Source organism: Loxodonta africana, chromosome 3 (assembly GCF_030014295.1).
Source record: "Loxodonta africana isolate mLoxAfr1 chromosome 3, mLoxAfr1.hap2, whole genome shotgun sequence".
NCBI classification, from domain to species: Eukaryota; Metazoa; Chordata; class Mammalia; order Proboscidea; family Elephantidae; genus Loxodonta; species Loxodonta africana.
This window is the reverse complement of record NC_087344.1, coordinates 91,120,618-91,147,283: the sequence shown is the minus strand read 5'-3', so window position 1 is coordinate 91,147,283 and position 26,666 is coordinate 91,120,618. Positions and strand designations below refer to the sequence as shown.

Below are 26,666 nucleotides of genomic sequence, written 5' to 3'. Positions count from 1 at the left end.
TGAGCTTTCTGATTGCTGCCCTGCAGCTGCCATTCTGTGGTCTGAGGATACTACTACTATATCTATGCTGAATAAATAAGGGGCTTAAAAAAAGACAGACTCAGGCTGCTTTCACTCTATGAAAGCCTGAATGCTTTTAAATACACTCATTTCTTTCTGTTTCTTTCAAAGGTATGTGGTATATCATGGAACAAGCCGGGAATTAAAAAGTGAATCAAGTATTAAGTCTTCTTCTCTGGGGCTTTAAAAAAAAAAGTTTTTGATAAATGGCAAAAGGAGAAGTCCTCAGAAGACTGGCTGTCAATGACACACACATATTTTTGAGGAACACAATTCAATCCATAACACCTCCCTTCATATGAGAATCTTTCAGGTGCTATCTCCCTCAATGAGATGCCCTCTGGGCTTAGGAACATCTCTGCGGTGGGAGCTTTCAGCCCGCTCATGACCAAGTCAGGGTGTCTCAGACAGCATCTTCACTGGTTTTAGTCTGAAATTTCCCTTTCTACATTTTTTCTCATTACTGCTAGTAACTGAGCAAAATAATTCCTCTCCCTCTTTGGTCTTTCCATCTCTTAAATATTTGTGAACTGATATCACACCCGGCCCTGGGGTATCATTTTGCCAAGCCGGAGGCTTCTTGTGGCCTGCCTAAGTCAACCTTTCTCTCATATTGCTGCATCTTCCTGTATGGACCTCTTTGCTGTTTATTTCTGTTCTAATGAAATGTCTAATCTTGAACAGAGAGTATTCTGCACACTACAGAAGGTGCCAGATTCTGAAAGGGGAACTCTGAATAATACAATAACTTGCAAAAGAAAAACAACACTATCACTGTTTGGTAATTGGTTAGAAAACTGTGTAGCATTTACCATTTCTCTGCCTGCAGTTTAAGTAAGCAGCAGACTACAATGAATTCCCACCCCATTTTACATAAAAGTTTATGGCTACAAGTTCAGGAACTAAAAGATCAAACGCTAACTATACAGATCTGAAAATAGCAATGTGACTATTTACAAAGCATTTAAATGACTATGAGTAGAGTGGATAGATCAGCTGGAGCTGGTATCACTTTTTTGCAATCGATTTTGGATTTGATATTTTTTTTTCTCCAAGAAGGTTGGCTGAAATTCTTTACTAGATTAAACTTCTTACCAAACAGAATCAGACTCTACATTTCTTAAGGGCCAGAATTCTGGCCCAATATTCTCTTTTCTTACCAAGAACTAAAAAGCTGTTTGTTTGCAGCAGGCTCCAGATAGATACACTGCTGGGCCTTTCCGGTGGATTTTGTAACTCTGGATTGAGAAAAACTCTACAATTTGGCCAGACGTGGCTGTGGTTCCTGATAACGTATAAATCTTTCAGACCCCTCATTGGCTGTTTACGACTAAACTCAAAATCCCTAATTCCTATCAGTGTGGCCTCTAAATAAACTCAATCCCAGAGTAATTCCTCCAGAGGTACAATCTGTCTGAATACCTTTTTTTCTAGTCAGTAATGTCAAGCAACTTCTTTGTGTTCAAAAAGCAATCATGCCATGCACAGCTAGGACTGCAATCTTTGGCTGAAACATAAACCTTCTGGAAAGTCAAGTGAAATAATTCTATATCCACTCACTCAGTTGGAGAGACTTTAAATTTTAGTGGTGCTTGAGGAAACTGAAGGGATGTCTACAGTCAATAAAACAGGCAAAATGTCCTCAATTCTGAAGTCAGCTGATTATGTGAACTCAAAGGACGGTCACAAGGTCTTCCAATGAATACTTTTCTCCATGTTAAAACAATTCTTCAGATAACAGGAGGCACCATCTATTAAATACCTACTACGTGCTCAACATTTTACAACTAAAATTGCTAATCCTCACAACCAGCAAGTTAAATATTACTATCCCCCCTTTTTACAGAGGGGAAAACAGGCTCAGAGTCCTTATTTATTATTAGCTCAAAGTCCCAAAGCTGTTTATATGCCAGAGCTAGGACCAAAATCCAGTTCTGATGGGCCCCAAAGTCTTCCCACTATATCAACCAAAAAAAAAAACAAACCCAGTGCCGTCGAGTCGATTCCGACTCATAGCGACCCTACAGGACAGAGCAGAAGTGCCCCGTAGAGTTTCCAAGGAGTGCTTGGCAGATTTGAACTGCTGACCCTTTGGTTAGCTTCCTCTGTTTCCTCTATGTATTAGAAAAAAGAAACTATATCCTGCGATTAACAGCTTTATCTTCTGAAGCTCTGGTTTCAGAAAATAACACATTTAGAGCAGCCTGAGATCCCACTATATCAGGCTGCTCTAAACGTGTTATTTTCTGAAACTAGAGCTTCAGAAGATAAAGCTGTTAACCGTAGGATTTAGTTTCTTTTTTTCTAATACATAGAGGAAACAAAGTTTGTATGTATATATCAGAACCTCTTACAAGTTAAAAAGAATTTCAAAAATAATCGTTGAACCCTTATTCATTCCAGAAGCATTCACTGAGGCTTACTCTAGCAGCCGCGGAACTAGTACTGGGGACACGGAGACAAAGAATAAAGTTTCTACCCTCAAGATGTTCTAATGCGAGTGATTATCACAAACAGAAGTTAACAGTAGAGGAAGAAAGTAAAGGCTGCTAACGCCTCAACGGCTCGCCCTAACTTAGTTTCTGAAGTCCCTGGGTGGTGCCAACGGTTAAGTGCTTGACTACTTCCTGAAAGGTTGGTGGTTCAAACCCACCCAGAGATGCCTCAGCAGAAAGGCCTGGTGATCTGCTTTCGGAAGGCCACAAGCTTGAAGACCCAGTGGAGTGCAGTTCTGCTCTGAGTCCACTCACCAACGACTGGACGGGTACCTGAGACAGGACCCGACCTAGTCTTGCTCTGAGGTTCTTCTGGACACACCTGCGTGACTCCTCCCTAGGCCCTACCTTCACACTCTGACTTCCTAATCCCGCCTCCACCCCCTGCCATTATTGTTCCTCTATAGTCAACAGGGATTCTAGACATCTGAGAGTCTGGGTACAGCAAAAAGACTAACGCACACAGAACCCACAAGGCCACTTTGCTTTTTAAAAAAACAGGTCATAAAACCACAAATAAACTGACTTTTCTTACTACCTCAGGCTGCTTCCGTCTGAAGTTGAACAACTGCTCTGAGAAGCGGTGAATATTTTCAAAGATCAGGGTAAGTCAGGTTAAGGGAGGCTTTTTAACGTTCTCTTGCATCATCTGGGTAACAGAAAGTCAGTGTAATAGAGAACGCAACCGTGCCTAGGCTTCCATCTTCAGCAATGCCCCCTGTGAATATAAAATTGTTATTCAGTTTATCTCATTCATTTAACAATAGGACACCAAGACCCTGTGCTGCAGATACCAACATGGACGTATGAGACGCAGTTCCTGCCTGAACAGTGTGGCACAAACAGAAACAAATTACTAGGAAGGAATGATTAGCTCTGTTGGTGGCAAACGGGGACAGCTTTCCGAAGTAGACAAACAGGAATTTGCCAAGTGGATAAGGTGTGTGTTGGGGGGGGTGTCGGGGGGCACAGAGAACAGAAGGTACAAGATGACCTAATTCAGAATGAAAAGTATTAGCCAATGTGCTTGCTCTGTATTAATTACTTGGAAACTGACCGTATTTCCCATCACTACCAAATGGAGTGCTCCAGCTCTTATTATTTGTAGAAATTTATGAAATCAACTCCAGTCTAGCTTTTATCCCCACTTCTCCAGTGAAACTGACTTTGTAGTGGCCACCAGTCACTTCCATGTTGCCAAATGTAATACACTAGAAACTCTTCTGACACCATTCTACTTGACCTCTCGGCAGCATTTGGCACAGTTGACCACTCCCACTGTTTAGCAGCACCCTCTTCTCTTGAATTTTCCTTCCATGTCTCTGGCCCCTTCTTCTCCACCCCCGTTTGTGGATCTCTACCTGAAGTTCCTCAAAGTTTACTCCTGGCTCCCCATTCTCCCCAGGTGATCTCATCCATTCCTACAACTTTTATTAAAGATAAGCTCATCTTCTACATTTAACGGCCTCCTCAATATCTACATTTGGAAATCTCTCACGCGTCTCGAACTTAAGTTCAAAAATAGAACTTATTGCAACCACTCCCTGAAACCTGCTCCCCTCTAGTCATTCCAGTCATGACCCCACCTGGCCCGTCACTGGGAGTCATCCTTGCCTCTATATCCAATTTCTACCAAGTTCTGTCAACTCTACCACTGGCCACTTTTCTACATTATCTTTACCTCTGACACCCTAGTCCAGGCATCTTCTTTCACCTGGGCATCTACTCTCCAGCTCTCTGCCCTCAGTACATTGTTCACACAGCAGCTAGAGTGAGTTTTTAAGTCACTTATTCTCCTGCTAACAGCTCTTCTGTGGTAGTCGTCAGTCTGTTCACAAACATTCCAACTGCATTCTCTCTTTCTAAAACATGGTAAGATTCTGAAGTTAGGTGGAGCACATGACTTGCTTTGACCATTGAAATGTGCGCAAAAGTGATCTGTATTGCTTCTGGGCAGAAGCTTTAAAAGCCAATGTGTACTTCACCTTTTTTCCTCCTGTCATGATAACATAATGTTCCAGATAGTGGCTGCTCTGCTAGTCTGGGCTTCGGACTAAGGATATGGTGGCCAAGCGGACATGCAGCATGAGTGAGAAATAAACGTATTTAAAGCTATATCTTCAATAGCTCCCTATTACACTAAGAATGAAATACAAATAACTTAGCATAATGAACAGATTTCAATATAACTGGCTCCTCGTCTTGGGCCGTCCCTTTCTTCCTCCTATGCTCCCCATATTCTACTCACACTGGCTCCCTTGCAATTTCTGGAACAAGCCAAGCCCCTTTCCACTTTTTGATGCAATGTTCTTTGCATGGTTTGCTCCTTTTCAGCCTTCAGGTCTCAGCTTAAATATTACCTCCTCAGAGATGTCAAAATGTCACAAAGATGTCACTTTGAGGACTAGGCTGCCCCTGACCCAAGCCATGATATTTTCAATTGCTTCTTATGCATGTGAAAGCTAGACAGTGAATAAGGAAGACTGAAGAATTGATACCTCTGAATTACGGCATTGGTTAAGAATATTGAATACACCACAGACTGCCCGAAGAACAAACAAGTCTGTCTTAGAAGTACAGCCAGAGTGCTCCTTGGAAGCAAAGATGGGAGGGACCAGTCCCTGGAGAAGGACATTATGCTTGGTAAGGTGGAGGGTCACTGAAAGAGAGGAAGACCCTTGATGAGATGGATTGACACAGTCGCTGCAACAATGGGCTCAAACAGCAATAATTGTGAGGATGGCACAGGACTGGGCAGTGTTTTGTTCTGTTGTACACAGGGTCGCTATGAGTTGGAGCTGACTCGACAGCACCTAATAACAACAGAGATGTCTCCTTTAACCACTTTATCAAAGACGGTCCCTCACTGTGATTCTGCACCACAGTACTGGGACCATTTCCTACATGGTACTTCACAGTCTGTAATTTTTCTTCTCTTTGATTAAATATTTGCCTTTCTCATTAGATTGTAAGCACCATGAGGGGGGAACTCACCACTATCTCTAGTACCCACCATTGTATGCTTTATGTAGTACTCAGTAAATAGTTGTGAATGGAATGAATAAATGAACAAAGGAAAAAAAAAGATTAAAAAGGTGGGACATAACACTACAGACATAATTTCACAGAACACGGACGGGAGAGGTGGTAGCAGCTATAGTGGTGGGAATAATAAGGGAACTAACATTTACTGAATGACTACAGTATACCTAGCACTGTGTTTGGTACTGTACATATATTATCCCTCTAGATTCTCATAATTCTAGAAGGTCATATTAATATCTTCATGTTATAGATGAGGTAACTGAGACTCAACCTACTTAACTTACAGAGCTAGTAAAGGCAGTAGTTTTAACCCAAATCTGTTTATCTCCTTCCCTAGGAGTTAACTGCTGCTATATACCATCCATCACCAACTGCCTTTCTATTGTACACATAAATTACACGCACATATGAACGTATTTCTACTCCAAGTACCAGTTTTTGCTTTTCTTTTTTGTTTTGTTTTGTAAACTCATCCTATTGCAGGTATCTATTGTTTTCAACGATAAGTGAGAGCAGAATGATGCTGCAAATGAAAACTATGACAAACATTTCATCTGAACTTTTCCCTTGAAGTCTTTTTCTTCTCAGTAAAAAGCTCCTATAATTAAGTAGTAGGGAATGTGTTCTGAGTTTATTTTGTGGCAATTAAGACCAGTCTAATCCTGGCCTAATTCACCCCCTTGCCTTCTCACCAAATGCTGTTCTGCTGGTCACAGAACACACAAAGCTAAATGGTCTCATCACAGTGTGGGCTTGATCAGCACAGCCTTCAGCGAAACATTATATAAAATAAATAAAACCAAGTGGCTTTTTACCTCTGGCCACCTGTGAGTGAAGTTACACGTTAACAACAGAAAGATGGGCCTGGGTAACTCTGGAACAGTTCTGCCGCAGTGATTACCAGAGCTAGAAGGACCTTAGAGACCGTGTACTTACCGTTGTCCCCCCGCCCCACCCCTGCCCTTTTGAACAGTTTAGCAAACAGGCCCAGGCAGGCAGTTACTTATCTGCCTACGAGAACGAGTTTCCTAGCTGCTAGTCAAGTGCTCTTCCCACTACACCACACTGCCACCCTAATCAAGGACGAGTGATTATGTCGACATAACCAGTAGAATGTCTAGATAACCCACAGCTTATAAATCCCCTAATCTTTCCCTTTAGGCTCCATCATCTTGAAAACTCTGAGTAAAAAGAACACAATAAAAACAAAGAAGATCAGGCAGAGCTATTTTAATTTTCTATTAAATATTCTTCCAAAAGCATTATTTTACCCCATATCCCATTGAGCAATAAGAAATAGTAACATCAGCATTAGAAAAATGAGAAAAAAGAAAAATGAGGACAATTAATTACACTAAATGTGTATGAAAAAGGAAAATTATAAGAAAGAACTGAGGGCTTTACAAATTTAGTTAAATTAATAGATTATAATTTTAAAACTGTGCATCTCAAAGCAAATATTATTTGTTCAGTTATCTTTCACAACAGTTATTTTATGACTCAAATACACTGATTTTTCAAGAAGAAAACCCATTTCTAAAATATTTTTGTTTTAAAAACAGGCCTGTGTTCAGCTGAAGATGTTTTCTTCCCCAAGCTCTAGTCATATTTCTTTTATTATGATTTGGGAAGAAAATACCATTTTGAGTGCATAAAATACAAAATTAAAAAGTATTTTTTTTAAAAAACATCCCAGCACAGAATTTTAAGAACTATTAATGGAAAACAGATTAAGGTCATTAAGTGCACAACACTAATTACTGGTCAGCTACTGGTGTTCTGTTTCTTCCCTAGTTCTCCCAAGAAAAACTCTGAAATTGAATCTTCAGCAGAATAATCCTTAAATATACTTTGTAAGCAAAATGAGAGCTTTTGTTTACATAGTTTTTGGATTTTACTGTTCCTAATTTTATTCTGAAACTCAGTGTTACCCCAAACCATAATTACCATATTAACTTTGTAATGCACAGTTGTATACAATTCGGCAAAGCAGTAGTACACCACCAGGCTCTACTCATCCAGAGCTTAGGAAAAACAGGATTGGTCACCCTCATTTAAAAACAAATCTACCCCATGCTATTTGCCAATGCTTACTTTCAGCCTAATTTCTGACAAAGAAATATATGGATATATTTCTATGTATCTCATCTTGATTTTCAAAAGTAGCCACAGGGAGTTGTTCACAGCTTAGCTTTGCCTGGCTGAAGCTGAAGGTTTTGTAACTTCATAGCCATACCCATGTTGCCAGTGATTTTCAATTTGCCTTGAAAGAAGGCCTGTGAGTAAGAAAAAAGAAAATTCATTACCTGGTGGTTTTTGTTTTGAGATTGCTGGTATTTCTAGACTATCCAGCACTGAGACCATTAATTTATCCAGGTCACTTAAATTTCAAGATATGAAACTTGCCTTTCTAGAATACAATTAGAACTAGATTCCTCAAAAGGAAGAATTTGTAAAAGCCATGCTGAACACAGAGCAGTCAAAAGGGACACCTTTCCAATATTTTCTCAATATATCTGCCTTCTTACCTACCTTCCTTAAAGGAGGTGCATTTTCCAAATATTGGGCAGAGTGTGCTCACACTAGATTTATTTTGTGTAAAAACATTACCTGTGGGCTGGGAAACTGAACTGAAAATTTTAGTAGTCTACTGAGAGAAAAAGCACATGCCAAACACACTTATAAACTCTTGGTATTCAGTACAATGTGGGTTAAAAGCCACCCATTTTTTAGTCTGCATGATAAAGGAGTTATGCCTATTGAAGGAAGACAGCCTGTGGAGACTGGGGAGCTTGTGTTACTCTTTGGCTCAATAAGAAGAATCAAACCAATATGAACCATAGAGCTACAATTTGTTCCACTTTAACAACTGCCTGGGCTCAGATCACATGATGTTTTTTAGAGTCACCATGTAACAAAATCCCCAGAAAACTTAACAGAAATAGCAAAATTGGGAACATAGTATGATTTTTCTGCTACTAGGATCCCAGTCTTCTAACTGAGTTCTAAAATGAGGGGCTAAATGAAAAGTTTCTGGTCACCTTAGCTTTTTAAGCAAGTACATTAAGAAGTCAGGAGCTCCTTCTGTATCTTCCAAGGGAATGCACAGAGCTCTGCTTTTTCGACATCTCCTGGTAAGGGTGACTAATTCTTTTTTTTCCCCTCTGTCTGGACAAACTAAATCTTTCCCTTCTATATGGCACAAAGCCTTCTGTCTGGTGATTTAAAGGTCAGGTGGTTTAGAACACAATATATTTAACATGTGTCCTTTAAAAATATAGACCAGTAGTACCTAGAAAAGAAACTCACTGTCTTCCCCTTTTTAAGTTAAAAGAGAAAATGATTTATTTACTATTAATAGAGAAAACATGAATCTTCACTCTCTAGAGAACTGGAACATAAGGATCACTTAATCTGGCCCCCGCTGTGTTCATGTGTGCTTTCTGCCGGACAGTGCATTGCTTTGTTTCAACTGGAGCCAAACACTGAAATTAGAATTTCCACTGCAATGGTTTCCAGTCAAAAATCCTCTGCTGAGCACAAGTGAAGGCCATTAGCACATTAATAGAAAGGTCTGCCATTTTCATCTTTAATTCCTTTGGGTGTGAACAGGTGTTCAAGAAAAATAAGCTGACACTTCGCCCCAAAAAATGTGCAGGACACAGACCAACTAGGGAGCGAGGGCAGCTAATGTGTGAAGTCTGACCTCCAGCCAACGCTGCACGTGGCATGATGCACAGTGAAGCGGAGAGCAGTGAGTGGGAAGGAGGACCACAGCCAGCTCCTACACTGGTGGCCTCTGCTCTGTCCAGGTTTCTGGAACAGGCTCTTGTAGATGGAAACAGCAGAGCCCGAAGTATTCAGTTAAAACATGCCACAGATGCAGATCCCTCACTTGTCATGGCATCAACTGGAACACGCTTAAAAAAAAACAAAAACCCACTGCAGTTGAGTTGATTCTGACTCATAGCAAACCTCTGGAACAGAGTAGAACTGTTCCACATGGTTTCCAAGGAGTGGCTGGTGGATTCGAACTGCTGACCTTGTGGTTAGTAGCTGAGCTCTTAGCCACTACACTACCAGGGCTCCAGCACACGCTTAGCTGCTTAGAAAAAGCATTTTAAAAATGAGTAAGAGTAGGAGTAAAATTTCTAATCTTGCAAATTACCAGGGAACCACAGGACCAGGAACTAAAACTAACAAGGTTGAGGCAACACAATAAATATGTAAAGTTACAATGGAAAGAAGCATCTTTGTTTCTTTTTTGTCACCCTTGGCTGTCTGAAAGCCTGGCATATCAACTCGGTTTCAACACTGTGCAACTGAAGAGCATAAGAAGGCCCATGAAATTTTTGGGACCAGGAAAATCTGTACAAAGTGTAAGTACTTTTTCAACAGATTTAATCCAACAACTGTTTACTAAAAACCTTAAAATGTCACCCAGGGTGCTAAGTTCTGGGAACACAAAGATGGATAAGCTGTGGTTCCTTTGAAAAGCTCACAATTTAATGGGGAAGAGATAGGCGCATTATGACTAAAATAATGTGACAGGTGCTAAGTCAGCAGAGCAGTGAGTGGCACGGAAGAGACGCTGGCTACAGTTCCTTACAACTTGGAAGGAGTTCCTTGGAGAGAACGTGTGAGCTGACTTTGAAAAATGGGGCTTGTCAGGGAAGGAGAGTTGAGGCAAAAAGAAGAGCAACTGACAAAGGTATGAAACGTAAAAGGCCATCCTTTGTTCACATTGCTCCCTCCGCCTCCATCTAGCTTACGACCATCGTCAGGACTCAGCTCAACTGGTCCTTCCTCTGAGGCTTGCTCAGATGGCCCCGGGAGACATGGCTGCCCCTTCCTCATCTCCCCTACCACAGCCTTGCCTGGCACCCTGGGCCCTTGACTGCACTTACTCTTTCACAGGTCTGTCTCCTACCAAACTGTGGATGCCCTGAGCATGGGAGCTATTGCTTATTCATCTGGTTATTTCCAGCACACAGAGCAAATGTTTGTCATGTGTTAAGTGAACATTTTGGGGGACACTGAATTTTGGGTGGGTTCGACCACTTGGCATGATAGGGCCCGAGGCAGATGAAATGCGAAGAGCTAAAAAGACCCACCTACTTACTAGAAGGATACAAGCTTCATCTACTTACCGACTGAGGATTCATTTTACCAGTCATTAAAGCCAGTAAGTCTGAGTCAGCCATTGTGATTGTGCAGTCAGCCTTCTTATCTAAAGGAGAGATACATAGGAAAAAAAGGTAGAGAAAAGGGGAGTGTTTATTTTCATGTACACGTTTTAGTCAAGAGCCGCTGAGTGCAAGGGAATCACAGCCAGCACTGGAGCCGGGGGGAAATGGGCACTTGCACACACTTCTGTGGCAGCCTGTACCACAAGCAACCTCCATATTTAATAAGAGGGGAGTGACTTAATAAATTATGGTATAGTCATATAATGGGAAAGGTACAGCCAGAATAAGAGCTGATGCGGAGCTACATATGTTAACCTGAAAAAATGTTCATGTTATATTGTTACATAAGCCAGTTACAAAATAAACTATAAGCATGTTCCTATTTTTGCTTAAAAACAGATAACTTAGATACCAAGATATTAATAATAGTCACTGTGGTGCACAGACTCCAAGATGGCCCCATGGTCCCTGCCTCCTGGTGTTCATGCCTGTGTACTCGCCCTGCCTCAGGTGTAGGCAGGACCTGAGACTTGCTTCTAACCAACAGAATGTTCGAAGGTGACCGATGTCACCCCTGGGATTATGTTACAGTCCATAAGGCTCCATCTTGCCAGCAGATTCACTCTGGCTCTCCTGTTTGCCTTGAGGAAGCTAGCTATGTTGTGAACTGTCTATGGAGAGGGCCATGTGGCAGGGAACCAGGGCGGCCTCTGGCCAATAAAAAAAATGCAAAAAACAGAAGCTGTCATTCTTACAGTCACAAGGAAATAAATTCTGCTAACAACCTGAGGAAACTTAGACGTGGGCCCTTCCCCAGTCAAGCCTCCAGATGAGAACCCAGCCCTCATCAACACCTTGATTGCAGCCTTGTGAGACCCTATGCAGAAGACCAGCTAAGCTTTGCTCGATTCCTGATCCATGGAAACTGTGAGATAATAAATGTGTGTGTTGTTTTAAGCCACTAAGTTTGTGGTAATTCGTTAGGCAGTCATAGAAAACAAATAGTTATTCTAGATCAGAGTTTAACACGCTTTTTCTGTAAAGGGCCAGATGGTAAATCTTTTCAGCTTTGAGGGCCATTTGGTCTCTGTTGTAACTACTCAACTTTGTCCTTACAGTACAGAAGCAGCCACAGACAATGCATAGGCAAATGAGTGTGGCGGTATTCCAATAAATTTTATTTTCAAAAAGAGTGGCAGACAGAGTGAGAGAAGATATTTGCAATACATGTATCTGACAAAAATCTCGAATCCGGAATATATAAAGAGCTCCTACTAATACAAACTTGCGCAAACAACAGGCATTGTATAAAAAGAGAAGCTCCAAATGGCCAAAAAAGCACATGAAACAGTGCTCAACTTCATTAGTCATCAAGAAATGCAAATTAAAACCATGACAAGATCTCACTACACGCCTGTTAGAATAATTGACTAAAATGTAAAGAAAACTGATAATACTCAGTGCTGGCAAGGATGTGGAGCACCTAAAACGCCAATATGATGCTGGAGGGACTGCAAAATGGTCCCTCCACTTTGGAATAGTCCAGCAATTTCTTATAAATATGCAAGTACCATACAAACTAGCAGTCCCACTCTTAGGTATTTACCCAAGAGAAATAGAATCATGTTCACTCAAAAACCTGTATATGAATATTTATAGCGGCTTTATCCGCAATTGTGAAAAACTGGAAACAACCCATATGTGCACCAACTGGTGAATGGATAAACTACTCAGAAACAAAAAGGAACAAACTACTGAGGATACATACAACAACATGAATGAATTTCAATATTCTGCTCAGTGAAAGCAGCAGCCCAAAAAGCCACTGTATAATTCATACTATATGATTCCACTTATATGACATTCATGAAAAGGCAAAACTACAGGGACAAAAATTAAAATTAGATTAGCAGTTACCAGGGACTGGTTGTGGGAAAAAAGAATTGACTACAAAGGGCCATGAAGCATCAGGACAGTTTCCGGGGTGATGGACATGCTGTGTCTTGATTTTTGGTGGTGGTTACACAACTGTATGATGGGTTTGTCAAAACCCAGAATTGTACAGATGCAAAATTTTATCATATATAATTATACTTCAATGAACTTGAGTTAAAAAACAACAACTGATAGTAAGTACTAAGTATTATCAAAGTGTGGAACAACTAAAACTCTCATATTCTGTGGAAGGGAATGTAAAGTGTACGTCCACATGGAACAACTGTTTGGCTCTAGTGGGCTTTATGACCTAACATTCCCACTGCTGGGTTTTTTATTGTGCATCTTATCATTTTATGTATTACATACAACTTTGCAGCAAGTAATTGCCTGATGTCATCATTCTCAGATGTTCCTTCACAGATGTTTAATTTTATGATTTGCTGTTCAAAACGATGCCATATAGATTTAGTTCTCTAAACTAAATCCGGGGCTTCAGTTGCTTGAAAACATGGGCCCAAACACTGATCGTTCTGCTAAAGTCGGCAGGTGGATTTGGGAAGCAGCGAGATGCTACCACGAAATTCCCAAGATAAACAGCATTTCCAAAATAAACAGCATTTCCAAAATGAAGTCAATCTATGGTGACAGAATTCGGAATAGTGGTTCCTCTCGGAGGTGTGCAGTTGGGAAGGAGCGTGAGGGAGACTTCCAGAGTGCTGGCAACATTCTGTATCTTAATCTGGAGGTGTGTTCATTTGTAAACGTTCATTACATTGTACACTTCAGATTTATGTTCTTTACTATAGGCTAGACTTCAATAAACACTTTACCAAAAAAGCAAAAAACAACAACAATAAAAATACCAGGTGGTGAGATGGATTTGGCCCACAAGCCCTCGTTTGTCAATCCCTGACCTAGATGGTGGGATTATGGGGAGTAATTTTTTTGTTTTGCTTTTAAATGTTTCTACAATGAGCGTATACTATTTATATAATAGAAAGTTTTAAAAATATTAATTTTTAAAATTGTCTAAAGTATAATGATGAAAAAAAAAAAAGACTGTACAACAAAGACTCTAATATCTCATTGCTAAATTGGCCGTGTCTATAAGAGGTTTCGAATAGAAAAGAAAAAATTCACCAAGAAATAAAAATTTTCAGCAATGTTTTAGGCAATCAGTGTAACAACAGTACTCTAAGTTTCTAACAGATAGGCCTTCTCTCATTAAAGTTTTGGCTCAAATTAAAGTTGGCCTCTCCCCACTATTTTGTTTTTCCTTCATTGCACTTGTCACTATATGAAACTACCTTACTTATTTGTATATGTTTTCTTTCTGTATTTGTCCACTAGAAAGAAAACTTCATGGGAACAGGGACCTTTTCAGCCTGTTCACTGCTATATCCCCAGGGGCTTGAAGAGTACTTGGCACATAGAAGGCAATCAATAAATACTTGATGAATAAATGAATAAATTATATGGAGTTCAAAAAGTTATTAAATTATGGCCCAATACCTAGTCAGAGAATAGCTGCTTTAATAGTAAAGATAGGGGTAAACTATGAAGCATATCACGTCCATATTGTTAAATAACTAAAACAAGTCAGAAAAAATAATATATGAGTTTTTATTATATATCTTGTAACTCAGGGACTGAGATTCAATGGTCATTCTGTCTTTGCCTCTAACAAAATTTTCTCTTACTACTATAAAAAAGGTCTGAAGCCTTGAAAATAAAGGAATTTACTGTCTAGACAATCTAGTTTTCTATATATCATCAAAGAGCAGGAAAAAAAGCTAGCAAGTCGAGATCTGCATAGTTGGGCTTGATCCCAATATTCCAAGGAAGGACTCTGAGTTATTCAAAGTGACTTCAGAAATGATTCTGCTGCTGCTGTTGCTGCTGATGTAGTATCGGCATTTACTGAGCTCTCACTAAGCTGAGCATCTCACATACTTGGTCTCGTTTGATCTTTTAAGCAACCCTATGAGGATCAGCAGGAAAATGATGCGGCAGTCTGTTCCTGTAAAGATTACAGCCTTGGAAACCCTATGGGGCAGTTCTACTCTGTCCTATAGGGTCGCTATGAGTTGAAATCAACTCAACGACAATGGGTTTGGTTTTTTTGGATGAGGGTCAGACAAGTCAGGTAACTTCCCCAAGATCACAGAGCTAGTGAGTGGCTGAGCTAGGTCTGAATGCAGATTCCTGCTGCCAAAGCCCATACTCCCCACTCCTATGCTCCACTGCCTCCTCTTGTCCCAGGAAGGATGCACACTCAACAGCTCAGCTTTAATGGGGCTTCTTTAATTCATCAGCAGTCCGATGAATCCCAGCTGCTCTCCCAATCCCCCAAGTCCTTTTCAGGAGTCTTGGACAAGCCTAATGTGTCCAAGTAAAATTAATGTTTATGGTTGACCTGGCAAAAGTTGTGTGATATAAAAAAAATTAATGTTTAGTATAGGGGTTGTGGAGGAAGCAATGGTTTACTGAGCACTTGCTATGCCAGGTGCTTTACAATCGTTACTTAATCCCCACAACTCTACAGACGGAGATTATTCTCACCAGTTTCTAGATGTAACAATTGGACTCAGGGAAGGTATACACCTAGGAAGTGACACAGTTAAGAACTGAACCTAGGTTTGGGTATCTCCAAAGGCTAAGCTCTTTCTACTATATCTTGGGATGGGGCAGGGGCAGAGGGGAGCCTGAGGCTTTGTGTATCATGTTCCTCACAAAAGGGCAGGGTTGAGAACTCAAGAGGGAATAAAGGAATGAAGGGACAATGAGTGTACATGTTAGATTAATCAGAGTTGGCTTCCTGGAGATATGCTGTGTGAGTCGTTTCAAAAGGGAGGACGGAGGGACAGGATTCATGGAGAAAGTACAGAAAGGCATCCAGGCAACAAGAAAACATTATGGAAAATGTACAAAATCTAAAGTTCTTAATATAACCATCTGTATAACCGTAACCAAGCTCCCTCAAATATATGCAAGTGAAATACATTTACATAAATCTTACTTCGTTAACATTAAGTAAACCTCTCAAAACTATGTAAAAGAACTAGCAATTCTCTCTAAGATGCCAGTTCAAACTAGGACAGGTCATTAATGCTTTAACATACTTAATGCCTAACAAATGGTCACTTGTTGGTGGATGTAAATGGAGCTGGCATTTTCCAGTGGTGGCTTTTACTGGATAAGCCCATATTTCAACACCACTCCTGGCTGCCAACAAGTGTCAGTTTCAGCAGAAATTGCCCTGCTCCAGGGTAAGACCCTTTCAGGTCTGGAATGGGGCACCTAACCTGGGGAGAGCATACCGTCAGCTATCTGCAGGGGACAAACCTTCTCTGAAACTATTCAGTAGCTTTCCATAAGCATATCCTCTCTTAGGATAACAAAAACAGGAGGAAAAGAGGAGAAGTTTTTTTTTTAAATCACCTTAACACCTACCTGGGCATATCAGAATGTAATTCTGAAGTAACTATTAACCTCAGGTCATACTACTGTATGTGTTTCCAAAGGTTCTTCCTATTTCTAAAAGCTAGAGTCTAGATGAAGCACTTCGCTTTCCTCCTACATCACCTTAGAGAGGCAGCTCAGAGAATGCTACCATCTAGTCATTTTCTGCCCGCTCATTTTGAGAAGAAAAAAAAAAAAAGGACTCCATATAATCCAGGAACTTTCCACAGCAAAGCCATGCTGCCCTCACCAGACACCCTTACCACTGCTCAGCTTTTTCATTAATCGCTAGTTGATTCCTTACTCAACAGAAACTTAATAGTACGATATAGCTACCACTTACTGAGTGCTTACTAAGCACCATTCAGTCATGATAGGTTTGAGATTTGTTTTTAAACTATTTATTTTATTGAAAGCTTCCCAGGCATCAGATTCTATTCTCAGCACTGGGAGGGAACCTAATAGGCAAAAATTTCTGCCTTCATGGAGCTTACAGTTCAACTGGGGGAGATGGAGAATAAGCAAATACATAAAATATCACATGGTATACCAGATGACAATAAGTGCTATAGAGAAAAATAAAGCAGACTTATTCCTGCTTCTAAGGAGTCGCTATACCTCTAAAGCTAGCCTTTCTGGGAACACCAAAACCAGTTGCCATTGAGTTGATTCTGACTCATGGTAACCCCATGTGTTTCAGAGAAGAACTGTGCTCCATAGGTTTTCCAGTGTGGCTGATGTTTTGGAAGTAGATCACCAGGCCTTTCTTCCAAGGTGCCTCTGGATGGACTCTAATCACCAGCCTTTCAGTTAGCAGCTGAGCATGTTAACCATTCGTACCACCCAGGGACTTGGGGATACCAAAGCAGACCCCCTTTTCCTGGCTGACAGCCTTTGTGAGCTTGTCACTGTACCATTATAAATGAAGATGCTACCAGACTGACCTGAGTTAGGATGTACTGATCCTTTGCCGTTCTTCACATCCACCACCCAGGTGGCTTCTTTACCCCCAGGGCCATCCTTCACCTTGAAGGCAAAAATGCCGCCGATTTTCTTCACAAACTCTTCCCCTTCCTGGAAAAAAAAACAATACTGGGAGTTACATTAAGTTCATTTCTCTGGCTTTTCCCCCCAAACAAATGAAATCTTTAAATAGATGCATGGCGTGAGTAGCTGGGCCAGCAGGCAGTCCCCAAGCTCCCTTAGGATCTTTTAGCCAGAAGGCAATCAGGCCACAATGCCCACATCTGCCAAATCTTGTGTGAAAATGGCTTTTTGGATACAGCTGCTGGAAGGAAAGGACGGGTAGGACTGGCATGGCAGCATTTTCTGCTGAAATAGCCTTTGTCTCAGTAGTTTTGGAAAGATTCACTCTGGCCTCTCTAAATCTAGAAAATCCCACCCTCACCTCCTTTTTTTTCTCCCCAGGTAAATTCCTTTATACATATTTTTGGTTCCCCACAATCAGAACTTAAAGTGGTTCCAGTGAAGGTCTTTGTTTTGCTCTACCCATTTTCTGAATTAATATAAAGAATTATACAAGTAACATGTCATCCATCAGTTAGTTTCGGATCTTGGGGAATAAAGCTAGCCTAAATACAGAAAACAAAACAAAAAAAACCTCACACCTGTATCTCTGTAGGTTTATTTATTTTCTCCCACCCCTCCTCTCCCCTTCATTCCCACTCTGCTTCCATCTTTCCTTCCTGTAACATTTATTAAGTCAGGCATTGTTCTAGGCACCAAGGAGAGAGAGACAGGAGTCAGAAAAATAAATGACGACAAAATATTGTGACCAGTACTGGGTTAGAGGAAAGCATGAGGGACTGCAGGACACAGAGGGACAGCTAAGCCAGCCTGGAAGGGTGAGTAATGAAAGGATGACAACAACCTCACACGCCTCTTAAAAACACACACACACACACACACACAAACATTACTGAAATTATTTTTCTTTAAAGAAGAAATGTATTTTACTGTGGAAAAATTACATAATTTTTATAATAAATTTCATAATAAAAATCAGTAACAAAAATATAAATCATTCATAATTTCATCACCCAAACAAAACCATATTTTTGTATAACTCCTATCTTTTTTCCTCTGCATAAGTATTTTTTTAAATGTGGTCATATTGTACATACTGTTTTGCAATCTACTTTAATGTTTAATTACCCTTATTTTTATGTCATTAAATATTCTTCTACATAATTTTAAATGGCCATAGAGTCTTTAATTATAATGTGTACCATACTTCCAAACAAACCAGGATGTTTCTTACAAGCAAGGATGGGGAGACTATGCCTCACATACTTTTGGACATGTTATCAGGAGGGATCAGTTCCTGGAGAAGGACATTATTCTTGGTAGAGGGTCAGCAAAAAAGAGGAATACCTTCAATAAGATGGATTGACACAGTGGCTGCAACAATGGGCTCAAGCATAGCAACAATTGTGAGAATGGTGCAGGACTGGGCAGTGTTTTGTTCTGTTGTGCATAGGGTCACTATGAGTTGGAACCAACTCAACAGTACCCAACAACAACCACCACCACCACCATACTTCACTTAACCAATAAATACCCTATTCCTTGACATTTAGGTTAGTTCTAAATTCTGGCTCTTATAGCAATGCTGTGAAAAACATTAGTTCAGCCTCACTGATTCAAGGATAAATTCCTAGAATTAAACTTTACTAATTAAAGAATGCTGAATCTGGAATCAGGTAGCACAGGTTTGAATTCCTGTTCCTCCTCATACTTATATAACACTGGGCAAGTTGCTGAACCTGAGTCTCAGTTATTCTTTTCTGTTAAACAAAACAAACCCAAACCCATTGCTGTCGAGTCGATTCCAACTCATAGCAACCCTACAGGACAGAGTAGAACTGTCCCATAGGGTTTCCAAGGAGCAACTGGTAGACTTGAACTGCTGACCTTTTGGTTAGCAGGCAAGCTCTTAATCACTGTGTCACCAGCACTACATCTTTTCTGTTAAATGCAGATATTAACAGTAGCTACCCTCACAGAGTTGTATCAGAATTAAATTATGTAAATACCCATAAAACAGAGTAATTGAACAATAATGTTAGCACTCTGTCTATTTTATTTCATAATCTGTCTGCTATTCCTGTGCCAGTATTTCAGCTTTGCAATGTACTTTACTCTTTGGTATGGCAAATCTCCATCATGATTCGCCTCTTCCAGATATTCTTGGCCATTCCTGGCTATTTTCGGAGGACTTTTTTTCTTCTAGACGTACTTTATAATCCTTCAGTTAGTTCTTCCCCCAAAATGCTGTTGGATTTAGATGGAGTTGCATAAAATACACGGATCCGTTTGGAGGAGATGTGATCATCTTTACAATATTAAGTCCACCCATTCATGAAGTGGCACGCCTTCGAGTTTTCTCTAATGTCCCTTGTAAAGTTTTGTCTTTTTTTTTTCCTCACATAGGCTTTTGTACATTTCTTGCATTTTTAATATTGTTCTTGTTAATTAAACATTTTTTTCATTGCATTTATGACCGGGTTATTGTAAACATATATAAAATATATTAATCTTTGTGTATATATATTTGTAGTTTGCTACTTTATTGAATTCTGTTATCAGTTCTAATAGCTTTTACTTCCCACCTTCTCTATTTCAGCCTACGTTCCTGTAAGGATTTATACCCAAGATTCTTGCCTTTGGTTTCATAATATTCGTTTGTTAAACAAAGATTTAAGTATTTACTCTTTTCAGGCACTGTGACAAGTACCTAGAATACTTAAATATCTATTGCCTCTAAGAGCGTACACCAACTGGCATCAGACACTAACCTGTTTTTACATATGCAGAGAGTCTGGCTAAGCTCTTGCTTTTGGTTTGTTTTATAAAAGCTTTATTGAGATATTATTTATATACATAAAATTTCACCCTTTTCAAGTATACAATTCAGTGGTTTTTTTTTTTTTTTAAAGTATACTCAGAGCTGTAGGACCAACATCACTACCTAATTTTAGAATATTCTCATCACTGCAAAAAGAAAGCCTTGTGCCCATTAGCAGTCACCCCCCTTTCCTCTTCACCGCCAGCCCCAAGCTTCCCATCTCTAAAGATCTGCATATTTGGACACTGCATATAAATGCAATCATACAATATGAGATCTTTTGTGGCTGGCTTCTTTTACTTACCATAATGCTTTCCAGGACCATCCATGTTTTAGTATGTATCAGTATTTCACTGCTTCTTCTGGCCAAATAATATTCCGTTGTGTGATTACACCAAAATTTTGTCTATCTACTCAGTTAATGAAAATCTGGGTTGTTTCCACTTTTTGGCCATTATGAATAATGGTGTTATGAACCTTTGTGGACAAGTTTTTCTGTGACATGTATTTTCACTTCTCTTGGATATGTATTGAGCAATGGAATTGCTGGGTTATATGGTAACTCTATATTTAACTTTCTGAGGAACTGCCAAACTGTTTTCCACAGCGGCTGTACCATTTTACAATCCCACCAGCAATCAATGAAGGTTGCAATTTTTCCATATCCTTGCTGACACCTGTTATAGTCATCCTAGTGGGACTATCAATCTTTTTCTTATTCACAGGGAACATACCTGAGCCTACCTTGAATCAGCTGTTAGGGACTCCAAAGAAGCTATTCTGAAAATATTTTGTCTGCTTCATACTAAAAAACTGTGGGCCTATTTCTCACGGAGACATCTCTTACATGTGAGTGTAACTAGCAACGTTTTCTAATTAAAGCAAGAAGCCAAAATGACTGTCAGGTTTTTAAAATGAAAGAGAAATTCCCTTATTTTGGCTTTCTTTAAAAGAGCTCACTCTATTTTAAGTCAACTTTAGGAAAAATATATTAAAAATAATAAATATAATCTTTTGGGGAACTTAAGTTTTCAAGGGCTTTTACATAATTATTTCTTTAATGCTCAAAAAACCCTATAAACAGTTAGGCAGGTAATAATATTAGCCCATTTAGCAGAAGCAGGCTCGTAACAGCTAAGAAGCCTTTAAAATATTCTCTGTACTTCTGCCAAGTAATCCATCTAACATAACCCGTCTCACACTAACATAATTCACCTAACACTTTCAGGCTCAAATTCTTAAATGGCACCCCATCACTGACAGGTTGAAGTCTGTCTTTATATATCACTCAAGGTTATTCACGATCTGAAGGGTATCTTGTTCATTCTTATCTCCAACCACTTCTCATCCACCTCAGGCTTTATGTTCTGACAACACTGAACTTTTTGAATTCCATGATCATATGTGCCAGGTTCTCTTATCTCTCCATGCCCTTGCTCATGCCTTGTCCCAGGACACCCACCTCCTCTTATTCTCCACTCCCATCCCTGACCTCATCACTCAAGTCTCAGCTCCCATGCTGACTCATCTGCGAAGGCTGCTCTGTCTCTACCAGACACTCTGATGGCCCTTTGCACATGCACCCACTAAATGTTTAAATATACTCTTGATAAAGCAGTTATTTTTTGCTGGAAAAAAATTTCCATTTCTCTCTTCCCTCTAAACTTCTGTGTTCCCCTAGGGCAGGGATGTAAAGCTAGTAAGACTGGTTTAACCTCAAGTTCAATGTTCGCATCCTCTGACCATATCATATTGCAAAGGAGATTACATCAATACTTCCAAACTGTAGTCTATCACAACAGAACAGATTCTGCCACCATAAAATGAACTAAAAGAAAATTGAAAGTCTTCTTCACATTCTTGGAAGCCTTTTATCTATCAAGGGTCTGTGGAAACAATCTAGGAAAGTTGGTTAATAACACTGGTGTGCTGGGCCACCCAAGAGCCAGGCTTCCATCTGGGGCCAGTAGCCCATGAATGACTACTTCCAGGTGCATCCGTGCCATGTGGTTGCACAATGCCTCAGGAATAGTGCTATGGGCAAACCCCAGCAAGTTAGAGCAGAAAAACACCAGCAAAACATTTAGAGATTCTATCTGCATACTTGGACAGAAATTCCTGCAGTCTTACCTGAAAAAAACCTCCTGAAGACAGACAGATGTATATTCATTTGCACTTCTGTTACTTTTGAGAACCAAATGGCCCTCTTATAAAAACCACATCCCTTGGTCAATAAAACATTTTAAAGTGAAGTGGCAGTGAGAGAGGGTTAAGGAGAGAGTTGAAAGGGGAAAGAATATGCACATTTGTTGCAAAACTGGAGATCATTAATACCCAGAAAGTTCTAAGTGCCTCCTTATATGAAGAAAAGTACTTCTTTCTGAGTAGGCAAAAGGTCAAGGAGTAGGTCCTGCCTTAAACTTAATAGGAAAAAAATTAAGCCAGAATTCAAAAAAGGGCAATGGGGTATTACTACACAAAAGTGGAAATAAAATCTCTCGCCAGGTTTCCTTTGCTAATGCAGTGAATGCATGAATTGACAAAAGATCCCAAGACTTTCACTTTCTAGTTCTGCAAAGATTTAAGAAAGTGACAATCGTGGGAAGGAGAAAAGAAACAAGGGGACAAGGTCCACGGGGATGAGATTATGGAGGAGAAAAGAATTAAAAATGGGAGCAAAAGACATATATTTGCAAATCCAAAAGAAAACTTCAATATAAAAACAGCACTGCTTTGTTAATCTCAATAAGTCAACTGTGTGTGTGTGTGTGTGTGTGTGTGTGTGCACGCGCGCGCGGTGCCCTGGAGGCGCAGTGGTTAAGCACTTGGCTGCTAACCAAGAGGTTGACATTGTGGATCCACCAGCTGCTCCTTGGAAACCTATGGGGCATTCTACTCTGTCCTATAGGGTTGCTATGAGTTGGAATTGACTCAACAGCAAAGGGTTCAGTTTTATACACAAACACACACATACAGTCATACCCCATATCATAGATAATCTCTAAACTATTTTTTATTTGTTTTTTTTTTTAATAGAAGACTGGAAACTATGGAGCAGAACTTGGCAGAAGCAACTATTCTAACAGGTTGCTCTGCAATAAGTATTAGTGGCATAAAAAAAATTTCAAACTGGTAGAGTTCAACTTCATTTTACAGTGGACACTCATAATAAAAGAAATTCACAAAAAGATACTTTTCCCTATTAGATTGGCAAAGATTTAAAAAAAAAAACAAAACTGACCAACACAATACTGGAGAAAGTGTGAAAGACAGTCACTCTCATGAACCCTCCTTCTGGTAGGTAGTTTGGGAGTATGCATCAAAATGCAAAATGTACACATCTTATGACCCATCAAGTTTCCCTTTTAATTATTTATGCTAAAGTGACTATGGTATAAGTACTTAAAATGAGTGCAAAAGGAAACTTATTAAAACATTGTTTTACTAGCAAAATTTAGATACACCCTGGTGTCCATCATATGAAGCTGGTTAAATAAACCACAGTATAGACAAACAAATGCGTATTATGTGATCATTAAAAATGATGGTAAGGATTTATATTTATGGGCATGGAACATACTGTCAGGAGAAAAAAGGTTAGAAAACAAGAGGTAGACCCATGTAGGTGCATCCCCACAAGATGGCGGCAGGACAGGTCTGCAGCTCCTGGGCCAGCACCTGCCCACCTAGAGTTGTTAGCCTTGGTCCTACTCTACCTCAGAAAGGTTGTCTATCATTATGAAAATTCTAGAAATGTGACACATGAGTCACATCACTTGCCTGCCTCTCCCCTTCCTCCCCAAGCAAAGTCACTTGTTCTACAATAAGAGAGTTTGGAGAAATGCACAAAGTTTGCCTTGTGCATTGCGGCTCTAACAACAAAATACACAGCTTTGTTTATTCCAGCTCACTTTGATCACCTCAAGTGATGTTTAATTTGAATTGTGTGACTGTGGCTATAACTAAGCCTTGTATGGCCTCAAAACTAAAAGCAATAATGAAATCCTAAGATGTCTCCAAGTTGGAAACAGTAAAGTAAATATGTAATTTTGACTGAAGAGACTAACTCTCTTTTTGGAGAAAGGTTGCGTTGTTGTTGTTGTTAGGTGCCGTCAAGTTGGTTCCAACTCATAGTGACCGTATATATAATAGAACAAAACACCGCCCAGTCCTATACCATCCTCATAATCATTGTTTTGCTTGAGTGCACTGTTGCAGCCACTGTGTCAATCCATCTTGTTGAGGGTTGTCATGGTTTGAATTGTGTCCCCCCAAAATATATGTCAACTTGGTTAGGCCATGATTCCCAGTATTGTATGACTGTCTGCCATTTTGTCATCTGATACGATTTTCCTATGTGTTATAAATCCTATCACTATGATGTTAATGAGATGGATTAGCAGCAATTATATTGATGAGATCTACAAGATTAGATGGTGCCTTAAGCCAATCTCTTTTGAGATATAAAAGAGAGAAGCACGCACCAAGAAAGGAGCACCAGAAGCAGAGCGCATTGTTTTGGACCTGGGGTCCCTGTACCTGAGAAACTCCTCCAGGGAAAGACTGACGACAAGGACCTTCCTCCAGAGGTGACTCAGAGAGAAAGCCTTCCCCCGGAGCTGACAGCCTGAATTTGGACTTGTAACCTACTAGACTGTGAGATGACAAATTTCTCTTTGTTAAAGCCATCCACTTGTGGTATTTGTTACAGAAGCACTAGATGACTAGGACAAGGGTCTTCCGTCTCCAGGGACTGGTCCCTCTTGATAACATGTCCAAAGTACGTGAGAGGAAGTCTCGCCATCCTTGCTTCTAATGAGCATTCTGGCTGGCTATACTTCTTCTAAAACAGATTAGTTCATTCTTCTGGCAGTTCACAGTCCATTCAATATTCTTTGCCAACACCATAATTCAAAGGCATCAGTTCTTCTTTGATCCTCCTTATTCATTGTCCAGCTTTCACATGCATACAAAGCGACTGAAAACACCCTGGCCTGAGTCAGGTGCACCTTTGTCCTTAAAGTGACATCTTTGGTTTTCAACACTCTAAAGAGGTCTTTTGCAGCAGATTTGTCCAGTGCAAATACATCGTTTGATTTCATGATTGCTGCTTCCATGGGTGTTGATTGTGGATCCAAGTAAAATGAAATCCTTCACTTCAATCTTTTCTCCATTTATCATGATGGTGCTTATTGGCCCAGTTGTGAGGATTTTTCTTTTATGTTGAGGTGTAATCCATCCTGAAGGATGTGGTCTTTGATCTTCATCAGTAGAGTTCTTCAAGTCCTCTTCACTTTCAGCAAAGAAGGTTGTGTCACCTACGTACCGCAGGTTGTTAATGAGTCTTCCTCCAATCCTGATGTCATGTTCTTCTTCATATAGTCCAGCTTTTCGGATTAGTTGCTCAGCTTACAGATTGAATAAGTATGGTGAAAGGATGCAATCCTGACGTACACCTTTCCTAACTTTAAACCACACAGTACCCCCTTGCTCTGTTTGAACAACTGTCTCTTGATCTATATACAGGTTCTGCATGAGCATAATTAAGTGTTCTGGAATTCCCATTCTTCGCAATGTTATCCATAACTTATTATGATCCACACAGTCCAATGCCTTTCTGTAGTCAATAAAACACAGGTAAACATCCTTCTGGCATTCTCTGCTTTCAGCCGTGATCCATCTGACATCAGCAATGATATTCCTTGTTCCACATCCTCTTTGGAATCCAGCTTGAATTTCTGGCAGTTCCCGGTCGATATACTACTGCAACTGCTCTTAAGTGATTTCGCAAAATTTTACTTGTGTGTGATATTAATGATATTGTTTGATAATTTCTGCATTTGGTTGGATCACCTTTCTTGGGAATAGGCATAAATATGGATCTGTTTCAGTCAGTTGGCCAGGTAGCTGTCGTCCAAATTTCTTGGCATAGACAAGTAAGCACTTCCAGGCTGCATCTGTTTGTTGAAACATCTCAACTGGTGTCCTGTCAATTCCTGGAGGCTTGTTTTTTGCCAGTGCCTTCAATGCAGCTTGAACCTGTTCCTTCAGTACCATTGGTTCTTGATCATATGTTACCTTCTGAAATGGCTGAACGTCAACCAATTCTTTTTGGTACTATGATTCTGTGTATATCTTCTATCTTCTTTTGATACTTCCTGCTTCATTTAATATTTTTCTTGTACAATCCTTCAATATTGCAACTTGAAGTCTGAATTTTTTCTTCAGTTCTCTCAGCTTGAGAAATGTCAAGCGTGTTCTTCTCTTTTGGTTTTCTAACTCTGGTCCAGGTCTTTGCACATTTCATTATATACTTAGTCTTCTTTAGTCACCCTTTGAAATCTTATGTTTAGCTCTTTTACTTCATCATTTCTTCCTTTCACTTTAGCTACTCTTCTACATTCAAGAGCAAGTTTCAGAGTCTCTTCCGACATGCATTTTGGTCTTTTCTTTCTTTCCTGTTGTTTTCTTCATGATATGATGTCCTTGATGTATCTCACAACTCGTCTGGTCTTTGATCATTAGTGTTCAGTGCATCAAATCTATTCCTGAGATGGTCTCCTCAATTCAGGCGGGATACACTCAAGGTCATACTTTGGCTATCATGAA

At 39.9% G+C, this 26,666-nt stretch overlaps 1 protein-coding gene across 3 annotated transcripts in view; it reads right to left on the bottom strand.

The window, feature by feature from the left end:
* Positions 1–6,714: 6,714 nt before the first annotated feature.
* SCP2 (sterol carrier protein 2) overlaps positions 6,715–26,666 on the bottom strand; it is a 160,478-nt gene continuing 140,526 nt past the window's right edge. For 2 of the 3 annotated variants that reach the window (XM_023549587.2, XM_064281981.1), the window contains 3 exons: positions 17,134–17,263; positions 10,751–10,830; positions 6,796–7,876 (listed from right to left, as the gene is read on the bottom strand). In XM_023549587.2, coding sequence (XP_023405355.2) covers positions 7,781–7,876; positions 10,751–10,830; positions 17,134–17,263 — 306 coding nt within the window. In that variant the 3' untranslated portion in view covers positions 6,796–7,780. Of the gene's footprint in view, positions 7,877–10,750; positions 10,831–17,133; positions 17,264–26,666 lie in introns of all 3 variants that reach the window. The other variant, XM_064281982.1, reaches the window with a different exon arrangement.